Source organism: Mustela putorius, unplaced genomic scaffold, assembly GCF_011764305.1.
Source record: "Mustela putorius furo isolate JIRA1106 unplaced genomic scaffold, ASM1176430v1.1 tig00000738_pilon_pilon_pilon, whole genome shotgun sequence".
Taxonomy (NCBI): Eukaryota; Metazoa; Chordata; class Mammalia; order Carnivora; family Mustelidae; genus Mustela; species Mustela putorius.
In genome coordinates this window covers 6,499,129-6,522,017 of record NW_025421463.1, presented here as the reverse complement: position 1 = coordinate 6,522,017, position 22,889 = coordinate 6,499,129, and the positions used below count along the sequence as shown (strand labels likewise).

General features: G+C 43.5%; 1 protein-coding gene across 11 annotated transcripts in view; it reads right to left on the bottom strand.

Moving 5' to 3' along the window:
* The window catches only part of FAM227A (family with sequence similarity 227 member A), an 83,596-nt gene that overhangs the window by 8,484 nt on the left and 52,223 nt on the right, over positions 1 to 22,889 (bottom strand). For 10 of the 11 annotated variants that reach the window (XM_045083858.1, XM_045083856.1, XM_045083859.1 and 7 more), the window contains 4 exons: positions 15,236 to 15,393; positions 12,822 to 12,974; positions 4,078 to 4,218; positions 1,729 to 1,855 (listed from right to left, as the gene is read on the bottom strand). In XM_045083858.1, coding sequence (XP_044939793.1) covers positions 1,777 to 1,855; positions 4,078 to 4,218; positions 12,822 to 12,974; positions 15,236 to 15,393 — 531 coding nt within the window. In that variant the 3' untranslated portion in view covers positions 1,729 to 1,776. The remainder of the gene's footprint in view (positions 1 to 1,728; positions 1,856 to 4,077; positions 4,219 to 12,821; positions 12,975 to 15,235; positions 15,394 to 22,889) is intronic. The other variant, XM_045083852.1, reaches the window with a different exon arrangement.

Here is a 22,889-nt window from a genome sequence, read left to right as displayed (position 1 = left end):
GCCCCTTCAAAACCCTCAGATTGTTTTTCAGAGTCCATAGTCTCTCATGGTTGACCTCCCCTTCCAATTTCCCTCAACTCCCTTCTCCTCTCCATCTCCCCTTGTCCTCCATGCTATTTGTTATGCTCCACAAATACCCACTGAGCCACCCTTGCACCCCGTGCCATCAGGACATTTTTTTTAACTTTTATTTTTTTTTTTTTAAGATTGATTTTATTTATTTGACAGAGATCACAAGTAGACAGAGAGGCAGGCAGAGAGAGGGGTAAGCAGGCTTTCGATTGAGTGGAGAGCTCGATGCAGGGCTCGATCCCAGGACCCTGAGATCATGACCTGAGCCGAAGGCAGAGGCTTAACCCACTGAGCCACCCAGGCGCCCCCATCAGGACTTTTAAAACCCCAATATTTTTAAAATCTACAACTCCCGAAAACTTAGAAAATAAAGTGTTCCATGGCTTGTTCGGAGATCTTCTCTGTGTTCACCTCTCCTGGAACCCCCTTCACACCCCTTCTTGATCCCCTGCCATGCTAATTCCTGCCTCTGAGCCTTCGCCTTTGCTGATCTGTCCACCACAGGCTCACGCTAGCCTCTTGCCTCCTCCTCCTCCTTCGGCCTGGCAAACCCCTTCTTATCTTTTCTAGACCCAGTTCAAGGAACACCACCTCTGTAAAGTGTTTCTGAGGGCGCCCGGCTGGCTCAGTCAGAAGAGCGTGCGACACTCGATCTCAGGGTTGTGAGTTTGGGCCCTATGCTGGGAGTAGAGATTACTCAATTAAAAAAAAAAAAAATCTTTAAAAAGAAAGAAGTGTTTCTGCGTGGCTCCTGGGGTCCCCTCTGTCTAAAGCACCTCCGGAGTTGAGGGTGTTCATTGATTGATCCATTTGCCTTCTCTCTACCAGAGTGTGAGCTTCTCGAAAATAGGCACTGTGTGTTAGCGACTGTTTTTTAACCCAGTATCTATTTCAGGGAACTTCTGAAACCTCTTATTTTCTTAATGTAGAGAGAGCGGGGGAGGCGACGAGGGAGAGGAAGAACATCGCAAGCTGATTCCACACTGAGCGCACAGCCTGACACAGGGCTCCGTCTTACTACCCTAAGATCATGACCTGCGCTGAAATCAAGAGTTGGATGCTTAACTGACTGAGCCACCCAGGCATCCTTGAAACCTTTTCTTTTTTTAAAAATTCATTTTATTTGTCAGAGAGAGAGAGAGCACAAACAGGGGGAGCGGCAGGCAGAAGGAGAAGCAGACTCTCTGCCGAGCAGGGAGCCCGAAGAGGGACCTGATTCCAGGACTCTGGGATCATGACCCAAGCCAAAGGCAGACGCCTAACTGACTGAGCCACCTAGGCGTCCCCCTGAAAACTTTTCTAACCTGGGCTTGCTGCTGGGTAAAATGCAGTGGGTCATGTCTGCCTCATACAGCTGTTATGAAGGTCAAAATGAGGTGATGTCTGTCATGCATTGAGCTTACTTGTTTAGTTAACAACTAAAGCCATTATTATATTATAGTTTAATACTATGAGTTGTAATATTTAAAATAAATCAGTGGGTAAAAGACTAAAGGCGTGAATAAACACAGTGCCCCAAGCAAAAACTCCTCACTCCTGCTTTTCACTCAGCCTAGGAGCAACTATGATGGAATATTTCCCTTATCCTGGGAATAGCTCTTTTTGTTTCTCAGTCTTTGGCCACAGTTTCCTTTTTCTCCTGTTGTTTTACCCTACCTGGTAGAAATATCAGGGCTCCTGAGGGAGCTTCCCAGGGGGAGAGAATTAGTCAGGGTCTGATAGTGACAAGGGAGAGCTGTCCAGCTTCTCTCTTACTTCTCTTTCCCTCTCCTCCTTTTTCTTCCTGTGGGGGAAATTTAAAAAAAAAAAAAAAACAGTTAACAAAAATTGGCTCAAAAATTCAGTGTGATTTCTTCAAAGGTGTCACTGGAATCTTGATAGATAGTGACAAGAGATGTTTACAAAGGGACCAATAGTGGCGACAGCAAATAACCAGAACAGAATGCTGAATGCACTGCACGATCCCATCATCTGTCTTTTAGGCACTGTTGGGTACCTAAAAGGCTCTGGACTTGGTCCCAGGAAAACAAGATCACCCAGGGCAAGATTCTTTGAGGCCAAATATTCAGTCTAGGGAAATGGACAAGGAAGTCTATGATTAAGTAGGCTAAGATCTATGGAGCATGATCAGGAAAGCACAGGGCACATAACGGGTACCCTGAGTAGGCAAGTCAGGGGAGACTTCCTGGAGGTGATGCCTCAGCTGGGTTTTATTTTTTTATTTTTTTCAGCTGGGTTTTAAAGGTCTACGAGGAGTTCATTAGATTAAGAGCTATCTGAAATATAATCAAGTCTGAGGGAAGAATAATAATATTGGTAAGTTAAACTGCGTTGGCTTAGATTTCTGAGAATCTAAGGTGGATATCAGAAAGCTTATTTCTGATAGATCTGCTGAGTTACCACTGATCCTTTAAGATTCCATGGCTCAAACAGGTGGGTCTCAAGCTAAACGGCTATTATCAAAAAATTGTGGTCTTCTCGATCAAAGGAAAATTAAAATTGGAAGACTTAAGATTGGAAGGTTTCCTTGGATAACTTTCTCATCTCATTAAGCTTTGGTTTCTTCTCTAAAATGGATAGTATAACACCATCTATCTGTGTTGAGATGGCTAGTTACCAACACATCGTCTGCTCTCCCTTTTACTTTGATGGAAGAATGAGCCAGCTTTTGTTTAAAATGGCAATGTCCCCAGATTTTTTTTTAAATTACATTTCCCAGGGGCGTCTGGGTGGCTCAGCAGATTGAGCCTCTGCCTTTGGCTCAGGTCATGATCTTGGGGTTCTGGGGTCAAGCCCTGCATTGGGCTCTCTGCTCAACAGGGAGCCTACTTCCCTCTCTCTCTGCCTGCCTCCCTGCCTACTGGTGATCTCTCTGTGTCAAATAAATAAATAAAATCTTTAAAAATAAATAAATAAATAAATAAATTACATTTCCCAACCTCACTAACATCACCATGTGACTAATATCCAACCCTTGAAATAAAGTGGCAATGTTAAATGGTACTTCTAGGGAGGTTATTAGAAAGGGAGAGGGTAACAGTGGTTGACTACAACTGAGCATGAGGGATCTTTCCGGGGTGATGAAAAAGTTCTTAAACTGGATGGCAGCAATTGTTGCTAAACTCTGTAAATTTGCTAAAATTAATGTACTTCAAATGAGCAAATTTTATGGTAAATTACCCCCTCAGTAATATTGTTAAGTAATAGTAATATTTAAAAAATCACTTAAAATGGTTTTTTTAAAGGAATTTTTTTTTTAAGATTTTATTTATGTATTTGACACAGAGAGAGCATGATCAACAGGGAGGAGCAAAGGGAGAGGGAGAAGCAGTCTCCCCACTGAGCAGGAGAACACAATATGGGACTTGATCCCAGGACCCTGGGATTCTGCCCTGAGCTGAAGGCAGGCACTTAACTGATTGAGCCACCCAGGCGCCCCAATAAATATAATAATTAAAAAAAAAAAAGAGAGAGGGCGCCTGGGTGGCTCAGTGGGTTAAGCCGCTGCCTTCGGCTCAGGTCATGATCTCGGGGTCCTGGGATCGAGTCCCGCATCGGGCTCTCTGCTCAGCGGGGAGCCTGCTTCCTCCTCTCTCTCTGCCTGCCTCTCTGCCTACTTGTGATCTCTCTCTGTCAAATAAATAAATAAATCTTTAAAAAAAAAAAAAAGAGAGAGTGGCTGGATGATGGACAGTGGTGTGGGTTATGTGTTGTGGTGAGTGCTAGGTATTGTGTAAGACTGATGAATCACAGACCTGTGCCCCTGAAACAAATAATACATTATATGTTAATAAAAATATATAAAAATAAAGTATTCAGACGGGGCACCTGGGTGGCTCAGTCAGTTAAGCATCTTATTCTTGATCTCAGCTTGGGCCTTGATCCCAGGGTTGTGAGTTCAAGCCTCATGTGGTGCTCCACACCCAGTGTGGAGCCCACTTAAAATAAAAAAATTCTAAAAGTATTCATATTTCCAACCTGTCCATGGTCTTTGTTGGAACAAACCTTAAAAGAAATGCAGTCTCCCTCTCGGGACTTCCTCTAGATTTCTTGTCAAAGGAGTCCTCAACCAAGGTGGAAGGTGGGATGAACATGTGGTTTGTCTTCTTTAGCTCTAATGCTCTTTGATCGATATTCTTCACCTCCCTGTGGGGAAATCACAAAGGCACATATGGAAAAATACTGAAGAGTCAGCACGATATTTTCACTCCTATTTTCACATGTAAAGAGAGAGAAATATTTACAGACTTATTCATTTAAGAGCAAGCAGAGAGTGGACTGTAAGTCCAGAGCCCCTGCAGTGTGCTAGGGGTCATGTCAGTGCTTGGGGACACAGATAGGAATAAGATGTGGTCGCTGAATTCAAGGAACATACACTCAAATTAGGAGGACAGGAAAAAAATCAGCAGTCTGAAAGAAAGCCAAATACTGAAGGCAAGCTGAATTCAAGTTGGGGATCTGCTGTTTGCTGTGTGACTTTGGGCAAATCACCTAACCTCTCCCTGCCAGTGTACCCATCTCAACTTGGTGATAGTAGAACCTAGGGTTGTGGCGAAGGTTAACTGAGTTGCCACAGGTCAAGTGCTTAGCTCAGTGTCTGGTACACCATAAATAAAGGAAGTGCTCCAGAAATGCCCTGTGCTGCTGGTGTTCTTACAGAAGACGGTTTTCCGTGGAGTGTATTGAGATAAGCATGGGGCACACAATGGGGAAAAGGAATTGGGTGATACATCAGCTGACTTTTGAACATGAGCAGACATTTACTTGATGACGAAGCAGGTTGCAGGCACTCAGGGTAGACAGAATAGCAATAAAAATGTATTTGTATGGGCACCTGGGTGGCTCAGTTGGTTAAGCAACTGCCTTCGGCTCAGGTCATGATCCTGGAGTCCCAGGATCAAGTCCCACATCAGGCCCTCTGCTCATCAGGGAGCTGGCTTCTCCCTCTGCCCCTTGCCACTTTCATGCTCACTCTCACTCTCTCTGTCAAATAAATAAAATCTTAAAAAAATATATTTGTATGAATTAAGAGTCTGCCATACACTTCTCTGCTGAAGAAGGATAGAGGCAGAAAGATCGGTATTAAAAAAAAAAATAGCAGTGAACTTGGCCTTGAACTGAGGTAGGGAAGCTGAAGGGACTCCATTTATTTTATTATTTTATTTATTTATTTAAATATTTTACTAATTTGAGAGAGAGAAAAAGCATGAGTCAGGGAGGAGCGGAGGGTGAGGAAGAAGCAGATGCCCCACTGAACACAGAGTCCAACATGAGCTCCATCCCAGGACCCTGAGATCATGACCTGAGTTGAAGGTAGACGCCTAACCTACTGAGCCACCCAGGCGCCCGTGGATTGCCTTTTCTAATAGGGGCTGCTCCAGGACTCCCCAATCACAGACTTTCAAATCTGAGTCCTGCACTGCTTTGGACCCTGCAATTTCCATGGCACGGGGTCACAGGTATTATCTCTGGCCGTCGGCATTTACTGAGCACTTTCTTTGAGCCAGGCACAGAGCTAGACATCTCCATTCCCCCACAGCTACTCTGTGTCCTTGTTTACAGTCGGTATCCAAGCCTCACACAGGCTGTGATGGACATAATTCAGATAGAGAGTGAGACAGAGCTTCAGTCTGTCCAACTACAAAGCCAGTGCTTCCTATTGATATGCTCTATTTGGGAAATAAGATGGTAACTGAGGTCCCAAAGGAGTCCTAGCCCATGTGCAAGTAATAGTCCATATGGGCATTTGACATCTTTTGTTTTTGTTATAGCTACCATTAAAAAAAAAAAACTTCAAAAAATATATAAAAGTAATGAAAATTGCACAATCAACACCATTTACCCATTATTTAGCTTCAATAGTTACCAACATAAGATTAATCTTGAAACATCCATTACTCCCTTCAAACCCCTCCATTCCCACCCCAAATGGGTGATTTTCAAGAAGAGCCTAGATACCATGTCATCTCATCCAGAAACATTTCATTAGGAATCTCTTTCAGACATGACACTTTTATTTTTTGTTTATTTTTTAAGATTTTATTTATTTATTTGCTAGAGAGAGAGAGAGATTGCACAAGCAGGGAGAGCAGCAGGCAGAGGGAGAAGCAGGCTCCCTGCTGAGCAAGGAGCCTGCTGTGGGGCTCCATCCCAGGACCCTAGATCATGACCTGAGCCAAAGGTAGATGTTCAACTGACTGAGCCACCCAGGCGGCCCCAGATTTGACTCCTTTAAAAAATAGGTAACTACGAATGGGAGAAGATACTTGCAAACGATATATCAGATAAAGGGCTAGTATCCAAAATCTGTAAAAAGCTTAGCAAGCTCAACACCCAAAGAACAAATAATCCAGTCAAGAAATGGGCAGAAGACATGAACAGACATTTCTGCAAAGAAGACATCCAGATTGCCAACAGACACATGAAAAAGTGCTCCACATCACTCAGGATCAGGAAAATACAAATCAAAACCACAATGAGATACCACCTCACACCAGTCAGAATGGTTAAAATTAACAAGTCAGGAAATGACAGATGCTGGCGAGGATGTGGAGAAAGGGGAACTCTCCTACACTATTGGTGGAAATGCAAGCTGGTGCAACCACTCTGGAAAACAGCATGGAGGTTCCTCAAAAAGTTGAAAATAGAGCTACCCTATGGCCCAGCAATCACACCCTAAAGATACAAATGTAGTGATCCGAAGGGGCATGTGCACCTGATTGTTTATAGCAGCAATGTCCACAATAGATAAACTATGGAAAGAACCTAGATGTCCATCAACAGATGAATGGATAAAGAAGATGTGGTATATATACACAATGGAATATTATGCAGCCATCAAAAGAAATGGAATCTTGCCATTTGCGATGACGTGGATGGAACTAGAGGGTATTATGCTTAGCGAAATAAGTCAATCAGAGAAAGACAACTATCAGATGATCTCCCCGATATGAGGGAGTGGAGATACAATGTGGAGGGTTTGGGGGGTAGGAAAAGAATAAATGAAACAAGATGGGATTGGGAGGGAGACAAACCATAAGAGACTCTTAATGTCACAAAACAAATTGAGGGTGGCTGGTGGGGAGGGGGGAGGGAGAGGGTGGTGGGATTATGGACATTGGGGAGGGTATGTGCTATGGTGAGTGCTGTGAAGTGTGTAAACCTGGCTATTCACAGTCCTGTAGCCCTGGGGCTAATAATACATTATATGTTTATAAAAAAAATAAGAAAAAAATTTAAAAAAATAGGTAACTACAAAACCATTATAATATCTCTACAAAGAAAAAGGATACACCAGTACAAGGAGTTCCTTAATATGTTCCTTCAGAACATAGATAGCAAAGAATTCATAGACTCTAAATGTGCAGCTCTAGAAGATTTTGTGGACTAAGCACACCCATGTAACCAGCACCCAGATCAAGAAATGGAACACTGTGAGCTCCCCAGAAGCCCCCTCATCTGTACCCTACTCAGGCAAGCCCTATTTCCCTGAGTGTAGCTCTGCTTTGATGTCTAACAGCACAGATGTGGGTTTTTGGGTTTTTTTTTTTAAAGATTATTTTAGGGAGCAAGGGTGAGAGCACAGGGAGTGAGGAGAGGGGCAGGGGAGAGAGAGAATCTCAAGCAGACTCCCCACTGAGCTTGGAGCCTGCCAATGCAGGACCCCATCCAGGACCCTGAGATCATGACCTGAGCCAAAATCACATTAAAAAGATTATCCACCATGACCAGGTGGGATTCATCCCTGGGCTACAAGGATGTTCAACATTCGCAAATCAATCAATGTGATAGAACAAATTAATATGAGAAAAGAGAAGAACCACATGGTCCTCTCAATTGATGCAGAAAAAGCATTTGACAAAATCCAGCATCCGTTCCTGATTAAAACGCTTCAAAGTATAGGGATAGAGGGAACATTCCTGAACTTCATAAAATCTATCTATGAAAGACCCACAGCAAATATCATCCTCAATGGTAAAAAGCTTACAGCCTTCCCATTGAGATCAGGAACAAGACAAGGATGCCCACTTTCACCACTCTTGTTCAACATAGTATTAGAAGTCCTAGCAACAGCTGGGAAAAGAAATAAAAGAGAAATAAAAGGTATCCAAATTGGCAATGAAGAAGTCAAACCCTCTCTCTTCACAGATGACATGATTCTTTATACGGAAAGCCCAAAAGACTCCACCCCCAAACTACTAGAACTCATACAGCAATTCAGCAACATGGCAGGATACAAAATCGATGTCCAGAAATCAGTGGCTTTCTTATACACTAACAATGAAAATACAGAAAGGGAAATTAGAGAATCAATTCCATTTACTCTAGCACCAAGAACCATAAGATACCTGGGAATAAACCTAACCAAAGTGGTAAAGGATCTGTATTCGAGGAACTACAGAACACTCATGAAAGAAACTGAAGACACAAAAAGATGGAAGACCATTCCATGCTCTTGGATCGGAAGAATAAATATTGTCAAAATGTCTATACTGAGCCAAAATCAAAAGTCATATGCTTAACTCACTGAGCTACCCAGGTGCCCCTAATGGCACAGATGTGTTTCAAGGTCACCATTTTATTCTGTAGACACAAATTTTGAGAATCACTTTATTAACAGAAGGCATGCTGAACTTCTTGATAATGCCTTACCCAACAAAAAGTGGATATATTTAGCAATGAGATTGCTAACACATAATTACAAAGTTTCTACTGACTTAAAATACGTATACTATAATTCACCCTATAAGGACGCCTTTATTAAACAAGGATGTCCTTATACATTTCTGAAATATATATGCTGTAGACTTAATCTTAAATAAATTTAATATTATTTTTTTTAAATTTAAATTATGGGACTAAGTTCCAGCCAAAGGAATAGAAAAGGGAAGGTTTATTTGTGATCTTATTATTGACTTGAGAGAGGGACAGAGTGAGAGAGTGAGAGAACGTGAGCGAGCAGGGTAAGGGACAGAGGGAAAAGCAGACTCCTGCTGAGCAGGGAGCCAGATGAGCGGCTAGATTCTGGGACTCCAGGATCATGACCTGAGCCAAAGGCAGATGCTTAACTGATTGAGCCACCCAGGTGCCCCAATAACTAAAACTAAAAACAAAAACAAAAACAAAAAACCCCAAATGGCTCCTGGGTCCTCTCCCTTCCTCAATCCTGACCCTGACTTCCCTTACCTGCCTTTTTCCAATCTCTCCAATCCCTCTGGCTTCCCATGGACTTGGGTCTTCCACTTGACAATGAAAGAGCCCTGCTACTCCCCGTCCAATCTTGTCCTTTTTGGTGCAGAATTTTGCTCCTTCTGCCTCCTAGTAGTCTCATTCACCCATGGGGCACCACACCTTTCCCCCAACATCCCAGGCTCTGGTGTCTGACCAGTTAGGACCACTCTCTGCCAAATCACCAAACCTGTCTCAGCCCAGGGCTTCTACATGTGGCACCCCCACTGCTGACCGCTACTCCCCTTGGCCCTTTCCTCCCTCAGCTTCGTGGCTGCTGTGCCTTCACACACAGGCTCTCCTTTCCTTCTAGCCACTCCTTCTCCGTGGCCCCACATTTTGTCCTCCCCACAAATGTGGCTGCCCTCCAAGTTTCTGTCTTTGACCTTGGCTTTTGTAAAACGGAGATAAATAACCGTGCTTCTTACACACACTATTTTATACCCTGATTTTTTTTTTTTGGTCTAATAATATTTTATGACCATCGTTCCTTATAAAATAAGAATACTAGATCGACACGGCCATTTTTCTCGGCAGCAGAGCACATACATATGATATCTGATTAACCAAACACCTTTTGATGGACATTTAGGCAGAACTGCATTTTTGTGGGGCTGGTGCTTAACAGGTTTGTGTGTTTGTGTGTGTATCTCATTTGGAAATAATGCTACTGTATGCTTTGTAAAACAAAGCAGTTACCAATGCTACCAATAATGCTACTGTATCACTTTGTAAAACAAAGCAGTTACCAGTGTGTTCATTGTTTCCTTTCTCTCCTACGATAGCAGATACCAACAGCTGTCTGGCCAACAGCAGTTCCCCCTTTCTCTCCCACTAACTGAATCCAGTGTTATTTTGGGTAATGAAGTGCCCAGGCAGTTCCGCTCTGGTTCAGGCATGGAAATCTCATTTCTCTTTGCCAAATATTTCCTGAGCTTCTTTTGCAGCCGGATGTCCACGTGAGAGACTTATGGGAATAGGTGGAGAAGACATGAGAGAGAGATAAGGGGCAAAAGAAGAAGGTGAGCTCTTTAGAAAAAAAAAAGTGCCAGCTAATAAAGGGAGAAGGGAGTGGAAGTAGAAAATCACTATTTTGCAACCCCAGCTGTCATAACTGATCCAGGCAAAGAGCATCAGTGGATGCTACAACCGCTGGACATTGGTTTGGGGAGAGCAGATTCATTCAGCCTCAAAGAATCACACCAGTTATTACAGACTAACTACATAAAACAGGGGTCTTAGAATGGAGAGGTCTAGCAGAGACCACCTGTCTGGCTGACTTGACATTGACTGTCTCTGCGCACACACATCATCATCTATGAGGTGTTTCCTGAATTCTATCAAGCACCTAGTATCACCCCATGTCTAGTTTATGAGAAATATAGGGCATTTTGGAATAAGTTAAATGATACCCTGAAGAAATAATTAGAAAAATCCAGAATGTGGCTTGAGTGTTTCAAAAGACTCTGTGTCATAAAATAATAATAATAATAATAATAATGATAATGATGTAACCATTGATTCATGGCATAATAACAAAGGTGGCGGCAGGGCATTGTTATCAGTGAAAAGACCCCAAAGAGATATAACAGCAAGATCTAGTTCCCAATCCTTGATCGGATCCTGGAGCAGCAAGTAAAACCAAAAAGGATATTTTGGGCACCACTGGGGAAATTTGAATTTGACCTAATTACTAGAGAGAGAAAGAAAATGTGGCAAAAAGTGGATAATTGGTAAACGCAGTGTGGACATATGGTGTTCACTGCACCATCCTTTCAACATTTCTGGAAGGTCTGAAAAATTTCTAAAGAAAATAAAAATACTGAAAAAGTCAGAAGGCACAGGAAAATACCCATCATACGCAGCTAAGTGGGAAAACAAAGTCTAAAAATCAGATTGATGGTATGACTCTACTACTTTTGTCTAAAGATACACCTCTACAGGCCCAGGCAAAAAGACTGGAAGGATTTATAGAAAAATGTTGGCAACATATGTCTCCAGGTGCTTTTCCAGGTTTGTTTGTTTGTTTTCATTGAAGATAAATGCTTTTTTAGTTAGGGAAAAATAACTTTAAAAGAAAGATCTGGTCTCTGTTACTATGCCTAAGATAGTTCCGGACTAGGCCCCCAATTAAAAATTACCATGTGCAGGGGTGAGTGGCTGGTGCAGTGCATTAAGGGTCTGACTCTTGGTTTTAGCTCAGGTCGTGGGTGATCTCAGGGTCATGAGACCTGCCCCATGTCGGGCTCTACACTCAGCAGGAGGTCTGCCCAAGATTCTCTCTCTCCCTCTGTATTCCCGCTCCTGCTCTTGCTCTCTCTCTCTCAAAATAAAATAAATAAATCTTTAAAATGCATGTAAAAGGGGCACCTAGGTGGCTCAGTGGGTTAAAGCCTCTGCCTTCGGCTCAGGTCATGGTCTTAGAGTCCCAGGATCGAGCCCAGCATCAGGCTCCCTGCTCAGCGGGGAGCCTGCTTCCCTCTCTCTCTCTCTGCCTGCCACTCTGCCTATTTGTGCTCTCTCTCTGTCAAATAAATAAATAAAATATTTTAAAAGAATAAATAAAATGCATGTAAAAAAGAAATTTTCATGTGCAGGGGTTCTTTACTGGCTTGGTCAGTGGAATGTGCTACTCGGTCTTAGGATTCTGAATTCAAGCCCTACATTGGGTGTAGAGATTACTTAAAAATAAAATCTTTTGCACAGAAAGGGAAACCCTCCTACACTGCTGGTGGGAATACGAGCTGGTGCAGCCACTCTGGAAAACAGCATGGAGGTTCCTCAAAAAGTTGAAAATAGAGCTACCCTACGACCCAGTAATTGCACTACTGGGTATTTACCTTAAAGATACAAAAGTAGTGATCCGAAGGGGCACATGCACCCCAATGTTTATATCAACAATGTCCACAATAGCCAAACTATGGAAAGAACCCAGATGTCCATCAACAGATGAATGGATAAAGGAGACTATATATATATATATATATATATATATATATATATATATATATATAATGGAATACTATGCAGCCATCAAAAGATGAAATCTTGCCATTTGCAATGACGTGGATGGAACTAGAGGGTATTAATGCTGAGTGAAATAAGACAATCAGAGAAAGACAAGTATCTTATGATCACTCTGATATGAGGAATTTGAGAGGCAGGACGGGGGGTGGTGGGGGGGTAGAAAAGGAAAAAATGGAACAAGATGGGACTGGGGAGGAAGACAAACCATAAGAGGCTCTTAACCTCAGGAAACAAACTGAGGGTTGCTGTGGGGTGGGGGGGTGGAGGGTTAGGGTGGCTGGGTGATGGGCACTGGGAAGGGTATGTGCTATGGTGAGTGCTGTGAAACGTGTAAGCCTGATGATTCACAGACCTGTACCCTGGGGCAAATAATGCATTATATGTTAATTTTAAAAAATAAATATATAAAATCTTTTAAAAAAATGTTTAAATTGTCATGTGCAAGAACAGGCAGATGCCCAAACAACGTCCCTTCCCTAAAGCCCCTTAAATACCTGAGGAAGTTTTCTTGCAGTTCCCTTAGGTACACATCAAAATACTTCCATTCATTCCAGTGGAGCCATTTCAGTTGTTCCAAGTTGTCCCTCCGCTTCTTCATGTTGCTCAGGGTCAGGTCAATGACCTCAGCATATGTCAGGACGGACTCAGTGGCACTGGCCGTCAAGGAAAAGTTCACACTGTCGGTTGGTATTGACTCTTGAGTGTTACCAGCAAGACGGCCTACTGCATGGAGAGGAAGGGGGTGGCGAGATGGCAGAGGGGGGAAATGACCTGTTTCTGGACCACATCACCAAAATCTGAGCAGGAAAGGACTCCTGCCCTCTGACTATGGGTGAAGGCAAGGGGCTATCCTCCCCAGTGGCTGGGCCATTCCTGATCTTTTAACACAGCCCTTCTCTCCTCCTGCTGATGGAAGGGCTAGGAAATCCTCTTTTCAGACTGTCATCTAACGTTCTCACTCTGGGGGCGCCTGGGTGGCTCAGTGGGTTAAAGCCTCTGCCTTCAGCTTGGGTCATGATCCTGGGGTCCTGGGATCGAGCCCTGCCTCAGGCTTTCTGCTCAATGGGGAGCCTGCTTCCCACCTCTCTCTCTCTGTCTGCCTCTCTACCTACTTGTGATCCCTGTCTGTCAAATAAATAAATAAAATCTTTAAAAATAAATAAATAAAATTCTCACTCCGTAGGGTGACAAGTGGCGACTCCACGTATCATGGGAATCACTTCGTAGTAACACTGGGTTCTACATCTGAAACTAATATGTTGTGGGTCAACTATACCTCAATAAAAAAATAGGCAAATAAATACTATTCTTACTCTATGATCACAGTGATGAAGAGGAAGGGATTCCAACTTTCAGTCTCAAGACCTCATTCCCAATATCATGTTTATATGTTGGAAAGCCCTCTGGATCTCCCCCACCTCTCTACCCCTTCTGCACTGGTCAGAATCTCAGGCGTTTAGGATTTCCATCCAATATGAGTCATCCTCTCTGTCTCTATTTTCCGATCTATAAAATAAGGATAATAATTCCTCCTTCGATAATGTTAATAATAATTATGATCATTATTGTTTATTTAGAACCAGCCATATGCCATTTAATCCTGATTGTAACACTATTGTTTTGGTACAATTATACTTATTTTTAATAATTTATTATGAATTATATAATATAAATTATATAAATTATATTTTTTATAATTGTCTTATAATTATTTTTTAAGATTTCATTTATTGGGGCACCTGGGTGGCTCAGTGGGTTAAAGCCTCTGCGTTCGGCTTGGGTCATGATCCCAGGGTCCTGGAATCGAGCCCCGCATCGGGCTCTGCTCAGTGGGGAGCCTGCTTCCTCCTCTCTCTCTCTCTGCCTGCCTCTCTGCCTACTTGTGATCTCTGTCGAATAAATAAATAAAATCTAAAAGAAAAAAAAGATTTTATTTATTTATTTATTTGAGACAGAGAGAGCAGGAGGAGGCGCAGAGGGCAAGGGACAGTGTGCTCCACACTGAGCACAGAGCCCGAGGCAGGGCTCGATTCCATGACCCTGAGATCATGACCTAAGCCAAAACCAAGAGTTGAATGCTTTAACTGAACGAGCTACCAGGTGCCCCTAATTATCCTTATTTTACAAAGAACTTGATAAAGCTATTGAGCTCAGAGGTCAAGCAGTGCACCTAAGATCTTAAGGCCAGTACGTTGCTGAGCTGGACTCAAATCTGGGGCTGTGTATCCCCAACCCAGGCTCCTCCTACTGTACTATACTACAGAGCAGTGAGGTCAGCCGCTGACTTGGTGCTTGAGTCTGGGCTGACTTGATCCCATGTCTGACCCACTAGAGGAAAATGCTAGGTCTCAGGACACCAACTGGTCACATCTGTTTTCTTAAGATCTGAGTTGGGTTACTGAATCTTTAAGTTGGTTGGTTAAGTTGGTAACCAATACCAATTGGTTTGTGCCAGAGATTTGCTGATGGGTCTGGAGGAGGGTGTATGCGTGCGTGTGTGCTTGCGTGTGTGTGTGTGTGTGTGTGTGTGTGTGTGTGTGTGTATGAAGAGGATGTTACAAGAAACACACATCTGGACCCCAAATCGCGATCAATACAGATTCTAGGGTCAATGAGCACAGGGGAGTCATTAGTGAATGGCAAAGTATGTTCGAATACCTAGTTAGCAGGAAGAGATTTTGCACCCAGGGAAATCTGACTTGCCTGGGATCCCATGCAGCCAGTTTAAGAAGCCAGCTTGGAACTAAAATGCTCAACATTCTGAGCCTTCGGCTCCTATCAATGACTACCCTTGATGGGTACCAGGCACTGAGCTAAGGGCCGGGTGCCTTTCTAGACCCTGGCTTCTCAGAGGTGGAAGCAGCAGGGCCTGGAGGCACATGTGCCCCTCCTGTGGCAGAAAGGATATGGGATGCTCCTGGTTCTTTCCCTCCTGACTATCAACACGTCTTCACCACCCTGGGGCAGATGGGCGTAGTTGTGGAGGAAGTACACAATCAGAGGGCTCTTCCCGTAAATGTTGAAGAAGTTTGAAGTCAGCTCAGGGCTTTTGCACGCTGGGTGAGACTGATTGGGAAAAAGGGTGGAAAAAAATTATATATTGTCACTGTTACAGCATGGATTAAGAAACATAAAGGTAATTGAAAGACCCGCGGATCCCCTAACCCAAGAATCCAACACTGCCACTGGATGCAAACAGCAAGAGGTTTATTATCACGCAGGTACCGGCGGGTGGTCGGCAGCTCCGGCTAACCGAGCACCCCTGGCTGGGGTGGTGCAGGATTTTTATAGACAGGTACAAACAAGTTTTGGGTGGGGTGCAACTGATTGGTTGACAGTTTGAACTTTTGAAAAAGGCATACTTGGTGTTAGCGGATTGGCTTTGGAAGACCCCCTCGCGCGAAGAGTAAGGCGGGAAGGGGAAACAAAGAGGGGAAGTTTGACCTTATCACTCAGCAGAAAGGCATCCTGCCTACCTGACTATGCAGCCCCCTGTCTACGTGACCTACATGACCATGCAGCCCCCTTGCCTACGTGACCATGCCCCGGCTATTAGGGGAGGGTATCTTGTTCAAACAGGAGTTAAGTGTCATGCCTTAGTAGCCAAGCTGTTACAGAAAAGCAAACAAGCGGTTAGTTATCCTATCTATCTTCCCGGGTATCTAAAAGCCAGCGGTTTACAGAAAAGCAAACAAGCGGTTAGTTATCCTATCTATCTTCCCGGGGAGGGGTCTTTTAGTAATAATGTTCTTTATCCAGTAACTCCAATTTTAGGATGCTATCCTAAAGAAATTACCCAAATTCAAGAAAAAAGATTTAAGTACTAGAATGCTTGCTGCAGAGATACTGACTACAGCAAAAGATTAGAATAACCCAAATGTTCAAGAAGATATTAATATTTCTTTTTTTTTAAAGATTTTATTTATTTGACAGAGAGAGATCACAAGTAGGCAGAGAGGCAGGCAGAGAGAGAGGAGGAAGCAGGTTCCCTCCTGAGCAGAGAGCCCGATGTGGGGCTCAATCCCAGGACCCTGAGATCATGACCTGAGCCAAAAGCAGAGGCTTTAACCCACTGAGCCACCCAGGCACCCTGAAGATAATGATATTTCTATCCCAAGGAATAGTTATGTTGCCATTAAAATGTTTATGAAGAGTTGGTCCTAAGAAACAGCTTCAGATCTAATAGTAGATTAAAAAATTGAGATGCAGGGGTCACTGGGTGGCTCAGTTAGGCGTCTGCCTTTGGTTCAGGTCATGATCTCAGGGGCCCGGGATCAAACCCAGAGTTGGATTCTGTGATCTGCGGACAACCTGTCTCTCCTTCTGGTCCTCCCCCTATTCCTGCAGTCTCCCGCTCACTCTCTCAAATAAATAAATAAATAAATAAATAAATAAATAAAATCTTTAAAAACACAAAATAAACTAAAAAATAATTTAAAAATTGAGATGCAAAGTTGGGAATATAGCATTATATGTTTTCTGTGAAACAAATCAGTTCAAAAGGAAGATAGAAGACTGGAAAACATAGTTACCAAAATGTTAATGATTCATTCAGCAAATATTTATTGGGTCACGAACATGTATAAACACTGTTCTAGGTGCTAGAGACTCAGCCGAGAAGAGGACAAATTCCAGCCCTCATGGAGCTTGCATTAGAGTTGAGACGAAGACAATAAACAATTCCACGAATAAAGGCATAGGATGACATTATGGAAGAAGTAATGTTTGGGGTAGGAATCAAGCTGGGGGAGTGGGGGGGCACTTGGGTGTCTCAGTGGGTTAAGCCTCTGCCTTCGGCTCAGGTCATGATCTCAGGGTCCTGGGATCAAGTCCCGCATCAGGCTCTCTGCTAGGCAGGGAGCCTGCTTCCTCCCTCTCTCTCTGCCGGTCTCTCTGCCTACTTGTGATCTCTGTCTGTCAAACAAATAAATAAAAATCTTTAAAAAAACAAAAAAAAGAAGAATCAAGCTGGGCAAGGGGTGGAGGGTGGAGGGTTGTGGGAAGGGAGCCTGGGGAGGAGAGGAATCTTTTCCACGGGGTGGTCAGGGAGGGCTACAAGGAGGTAAGGAATGAGGATCTTTTTGTCATGGAAGCCACTGGAAGTTTCCACAGAATTAGATTCATTTTCTACCGCTCCCTTTCACTGGTGTGGAGAGAGAGCCTTGCCGTGGGTGAAGGCAGCTGTGAGGAGTGGTCAAGAGGTCTCTGCAGGGGTGGGGGGTGTTGGGCTGGGACTGAGCGGAGCAGTTGCAGAGAGGGGTGACAAGGGGTGGGACTGGCAATCGGCTGCGAAAGTAGAATTGTCAGGACTCGACGCGAGTGTGAGGAGAAGTCAAGGAGGCGTCTGAAGGTATAGGTGCCAGTTGCTCCGGTGAGAGGAACTGGGAAGGAACAGGTGAGTGGGGTGGGAAAATCAAAACGTCTGCTTTGGACGTGCTACAGTTGAGAGGAAGTATCTCCGGAGAGAGAGTGGCTGGGGCCAAGAGTGGCTTGTTTTCCTTGCTTATTATTCCTCTGCCTTTTTCCAACAATGTCAGTAATGAGTATGTACTCCTTTTGTTGTTAAAGAAACTGATAAAATTTAACTAAAAGTCTGCCTCGCGAATAAGGGCTGTGGTAACAGCTGAGCGCACTATTCTCTAGTACTTTCCATTTGAATTGCTTCATGAGATTTTTTTTTTTCTATCTATAGATGGTCTCTTAACCTCACCACTTAGACATGTTGGGCCAGATCATTCTTTGTGGCGGGAGCTGTGTTGTGCACAGTAGGATGCTCGATGGCATCCCTGGTCTCTAGATGCCAGTAGGACTCTATCTCCTCCACCACCACCCAGCTGTGATGACCTGAAATGTCTCCAGGTGTGGCCAAGTCTCCTAGGGGGGCAAACTTGCCTCCAGTGGAGAAACACTGTTTAACAGCAGGATCCCACTGGGTTCACAGAAACTTGAGGTTAGTAAGGAACCTACAGACCACTTAGCCCAATGATTCCTAAAACCCTACCACCAAACTGCTGATCTGTGTTCACTGGTCTCCAGTGAAATGAGGGCCACAAGGGAAAAAAATATTACAATGAATCTGACACAGAGTAAGATTATGTGCTTGAAGGCTTTTCTTTTATTCTGATATTACCTTTTCTCCTTTTTTGTATTAATGACCTTCTTTCTGGGAAACAATGGTGATGGTAGATAGCAGTCATTTTCCTTTAATGAAATTATTTTGTTAGAAATTTTTTTTTCAAAGTCTTGAACATTCCAAAATTCCAGGATCTACTAATTTAGTTCTAAATTTATCCTAGAGTTGTTCTTTTGGCTGCCCAGAATCCAACCTCCTTTCCTGACAGGCCCTGATTCTTGTGCTTAGGAGAGTTTGCCTGCCCCCAACTGCATTTGGGCTTGAAGGGACTGTAAGCCAAAAGTCCTGCTCCCCCAAAAGGGCACTGGAGGGGTCCTCAGAGGCAGCCTGCCTCTCACCTACCCAGCCCGAGCCACGGCACATAGAATAAGCTTGGTCAGTCAAAACTCCTGCTCCTGGGACTTTGACTCTTCAGTGGGGTAAAATACAGATTGACGACACATGGGGGTTCACCCATTCCAGACATGTCACCTTGAAGTGATGGTTCAAGGGTTGAAACTGCCACGATTCTTCTCCCGATACCTGGACTCAATTTCAGAATTTCTAGCTACTCAATGTTCTTCCAATTTTTGCTCAAGTTGGCCAAGGACAAATTTTTTTCTTTTCTTTTCTTTTTTTTTAACGATTTTATTTATTTACTTGACAGAGATCACAAGTAGGCAGAGAGGCAGGCAGAGAGAGAGATGGGGAAGCAGGCTCCCCGCCGAGCAGAGAGCCCCATGCAGGGCTCTATCCCAGGACCCTGGGATCATGACCTGAGCCGAAGGCAGAGGCTTTACCCCACTGAGCCACCCAGGCGCCCCACCTATTGAGAATATTATTGAAAGGAAATATATTAGTTGGAATTCTTTGTAAATAACAAAATCTGGGGGTGCCAGATATCTGTCTGACAAGTAAATAAATAAAAAAATTTTTTAAATTCTCAATAGATATTGTCCATTTTTCTTCCCTAACTTTGAAATGGGGGGACATACTACCTTCAGAAACACCCAGTTCCCTTGTTGCTAAGCATCTGACTTCTCCTCACAGGTGGGAGTCAGGGGGATGGGCGTTGGGCACAGGGACCGGGGGATCGGAGTGGAAAGGACTGGCTCCTAGCCACAGCACTGGGCAAAGGCTGGCCAGTGTGCAAGATGAGAAGTTCTGTAACATCAGATCCAAGGGGCAGGGAGAAAGCAGAGTAGGAGCTAGAGTGAAGGGCTGGCATCAGACATCTGGCAAGAGGAAAGAGTTGGTTTGAGAGCCAGAGCTGGGACAAACCCAGCAGATGGTCTGCTGGAGAGCCAGGGGGTAAAGCTGGTTTAAAATGACCACTTGGGCCCTTAGGAGGTTCTTTGTTACCCTAGATAAAAATCTGACTCTCTGTAATCCAACCCATCTTCCTCCAGAACCATGTGTTACGGAATGGTCCTTAAAATATTGGAGGAGAGCACCTGATCTTCTCTATGTCTTGTCTTCTCCAATCCAATAACTCCTGGACAGACTCAAGCCAGATGCTTCCCTCTGCATACATGTTCGGTGAAACGTTCTGAAGTGGAACTGTCCTCTTTCTCATTCTGCACCAACAGAGCTTCCCTTTTGGAAGTTTTTTATTTTGACACTTGAAGATCATTTTTCAGATATCTCTGAGGATGAAAACCTCTATTTCTTTTTAACAAAATAAATTCATGTTCACTGTGAAAAACCCATATAATATTTTTAAAAAGATAAAAAGTAAAAGACAAACGTCTTCCTCATCCCCACTTGCAGTGCTAAGAATAAATACTATGAACACTTTTCTGGGTATCCTTCCAAGCCTTCTTGTTTGCACATACTGATTTTATACCAAAAATATATTTCAAAAATAAAAATGGAATCATACTCTACATAATGTCTTGTTACTTATTTTCCACTCACCAGTAACTAAATATGCTACCAGTAATATTCTCTTGATTTATGAACTTTAGTCATTGTCAACTGACTTCTTTCCTATCAGAAGTTATACATCTGTCTCATTGGATGCATGTATGTTGTCTACCTTGGATTTGGCTCCCTCTGCCCTTCAAAATCCCTCTCTAAATAAATTCCCCAACTGACCAGTGTTGACCAGAGGTAGGGACATCTCCACGCCCCTCTTCAGCAGGAAGAAGTTATAGAAGGTAAGACCTTCCGCCGCCCTTGGCAATCTTAAAGATTTAAGATTGTTCAGGGAGGGAAAATGATGAGAATAAAGGCAAGAGAAATGCAGATAAAATTAAATTTCCTTAAAAAAATTATATTTCCTTATAGCTTGCAGCCCACTGATAAAATACCTGAGACAAGCAGAGCGTGACAGTCCTCAAGAAACTCACAGCCGCCTCAATGTCAAGTTTTGTGAGAGACTAAAAGCAGCCTTCGCTTGACAACCCCAGAGCTCCAGGATCCTGTGAGTTTTCTTTAACAGGCAGAAATCCCTTTAGAGACTTCTGTTATCTCTACTCTCTCCCCCACAAAACTTAAAAAGTATGTAATGAGTCACTCTTCACAATCTCCGTGCAGCTCTTTCTGCCCACGAGTCCTGTCCCCATGCTATAATAAGAGTGCCTGTTTGTACCTTTAAAAAAAAAAAAACCACCCAAAAGCAAGCAAACAAACAAACAAAAACCCCTTCTCATTGTTTTTAATAGCAGCAGCATCCATATTATGGATATTTCACAATTTACTTTTTTATCTATGGAAATTTAAGTTTTCTTCATTGTTTTTTTTTTCTTTTTCCCCCAGTCCAGGTTAATGTAATGGATGGCCACAGATAAACATTTCTTTTTTGTTCTTTTTTTTTTTTTTTAAGATTTTATATATTTATTTGACAGAGAGAGATCACAAGCAGGCAGAGAGAGAGATGGAAGCAGGCTCCCAACTAAGCAGAGAGCCCAACGCGGGACTCGATCCCAGGACCCTGGGATCATGACCTGAGCCGAAGGTAGAGGCTTAACCCCCTGACCCACCCTGGCGCCCCTACATATGAACATTTCTACAGGGTAGAATATCTGAAATGGAATTGCTAGGTCATAGGTATATACATTTAAAATTTTAATGGGATGCTCTAAACTCATGATATAACATAAAAAATGCTAGTAACTATTTTAAAAATCCTTTTCTTTTGTTTAAAGATTCCACTTACTTATTTGACAGAGAGAGAGAGAGAACATGCACAAACACAAGCAGGCAGAGTGGCAAGCAGAGGGAGAGGGAAAAGGGGACTCCCTGCTGAGCAGGGAGCCCAATGCTGGGCTCCAACCCAGGACCCCAGGATCATGACCTGAGCCGAAGACAGGCACCCAACCAACTGAGCCACCCACGTGCCCCTTAAAGTCCTTTTCTTTCTTTCTTTCTTTCTTTTTAAGATTTTATTTATTTATTTGACAGAGATCACAAGTGGCAGAGAGGCAGGCAGAGAGAGAAAGGGGGAAGCAGGCTCCCTGCTGAGCAGAGAGCCCGATGTGGGGCTCGATCCCAGGACCCTGGGATCATGACCTGAGCCAAAGGCAGAGGCTTAACCCACTGAGCCACCCAGGTGCCCCTTAAAGTCCTTTTCAATAAATGGAGGAGCTTGCAAGAAAGTAAGGAAAATCCTTTGAGGTCAAGGGAGGTGAGAGAGTCCTGACGTTGGATGTCTGGGTTGAGAACAACTTCAAAGGGAGGTGGAGATAAGAGTCCTTTCCTTGCTCCTGGTGCTAAGCCAAAGGCTCTACTGTTCACTGGTCTGCAGGTTTTTTGATACCAATGTCTCTCTCCAGTTACCGATGTCCCCTTCCATTCCTCTTGTTACTGGGATGTAAAAAAACTGTGTTAGCTGGTACCAGAATTTACCATGCACGGAGGGTGACGTAGAGAATGTTGCGGTCTGGAGTCTACGGCCAAGAAGGAATTCTTGAGACATCTTTGGTGCAAAAAGGTGGTTTTATTAAAACACCTTTATTAAAAAGGTGCTTTTATTTATGACAGGATGCGTGGGCAGAAAGAGAGGCATTGGGGTCATGAGGAGTGGCGGATTATATGCTTTCAAGTTTGGAGCGGTGTTAGGGATAGCGTAGGTCTGTGAGGAATTTTGGAAGCAAGGTTTCCAGGACCTTGAGAGGTGAGCTGTTGTCAGGAAAAGGTCATTTATTACTGTCTAGTGAAACCCTAGTCCTGAGACCCTTCAAATGTATATCAGTGGGCCATATGCTTGGAGGATGATTGCCAACATGTTATCTTGGGGTTAGAGATAAAGGAAATTTCCAAAGGAATTTTTATATGTTAGACTCACAGCATCCTGGCGGTTGGGCTAAGATTAGCAAAGTGCCAATATTGAGGCAGCTGAGCTCCCAGGGGAAGGTCACTCCGCCTGTCTCGAGGATTGGTCACTGGGCTGTAGGCAGTAAGGAAATTCAATTTTGTTCTTTTGCCTTTGTTTCCCACAGCAAGGGGA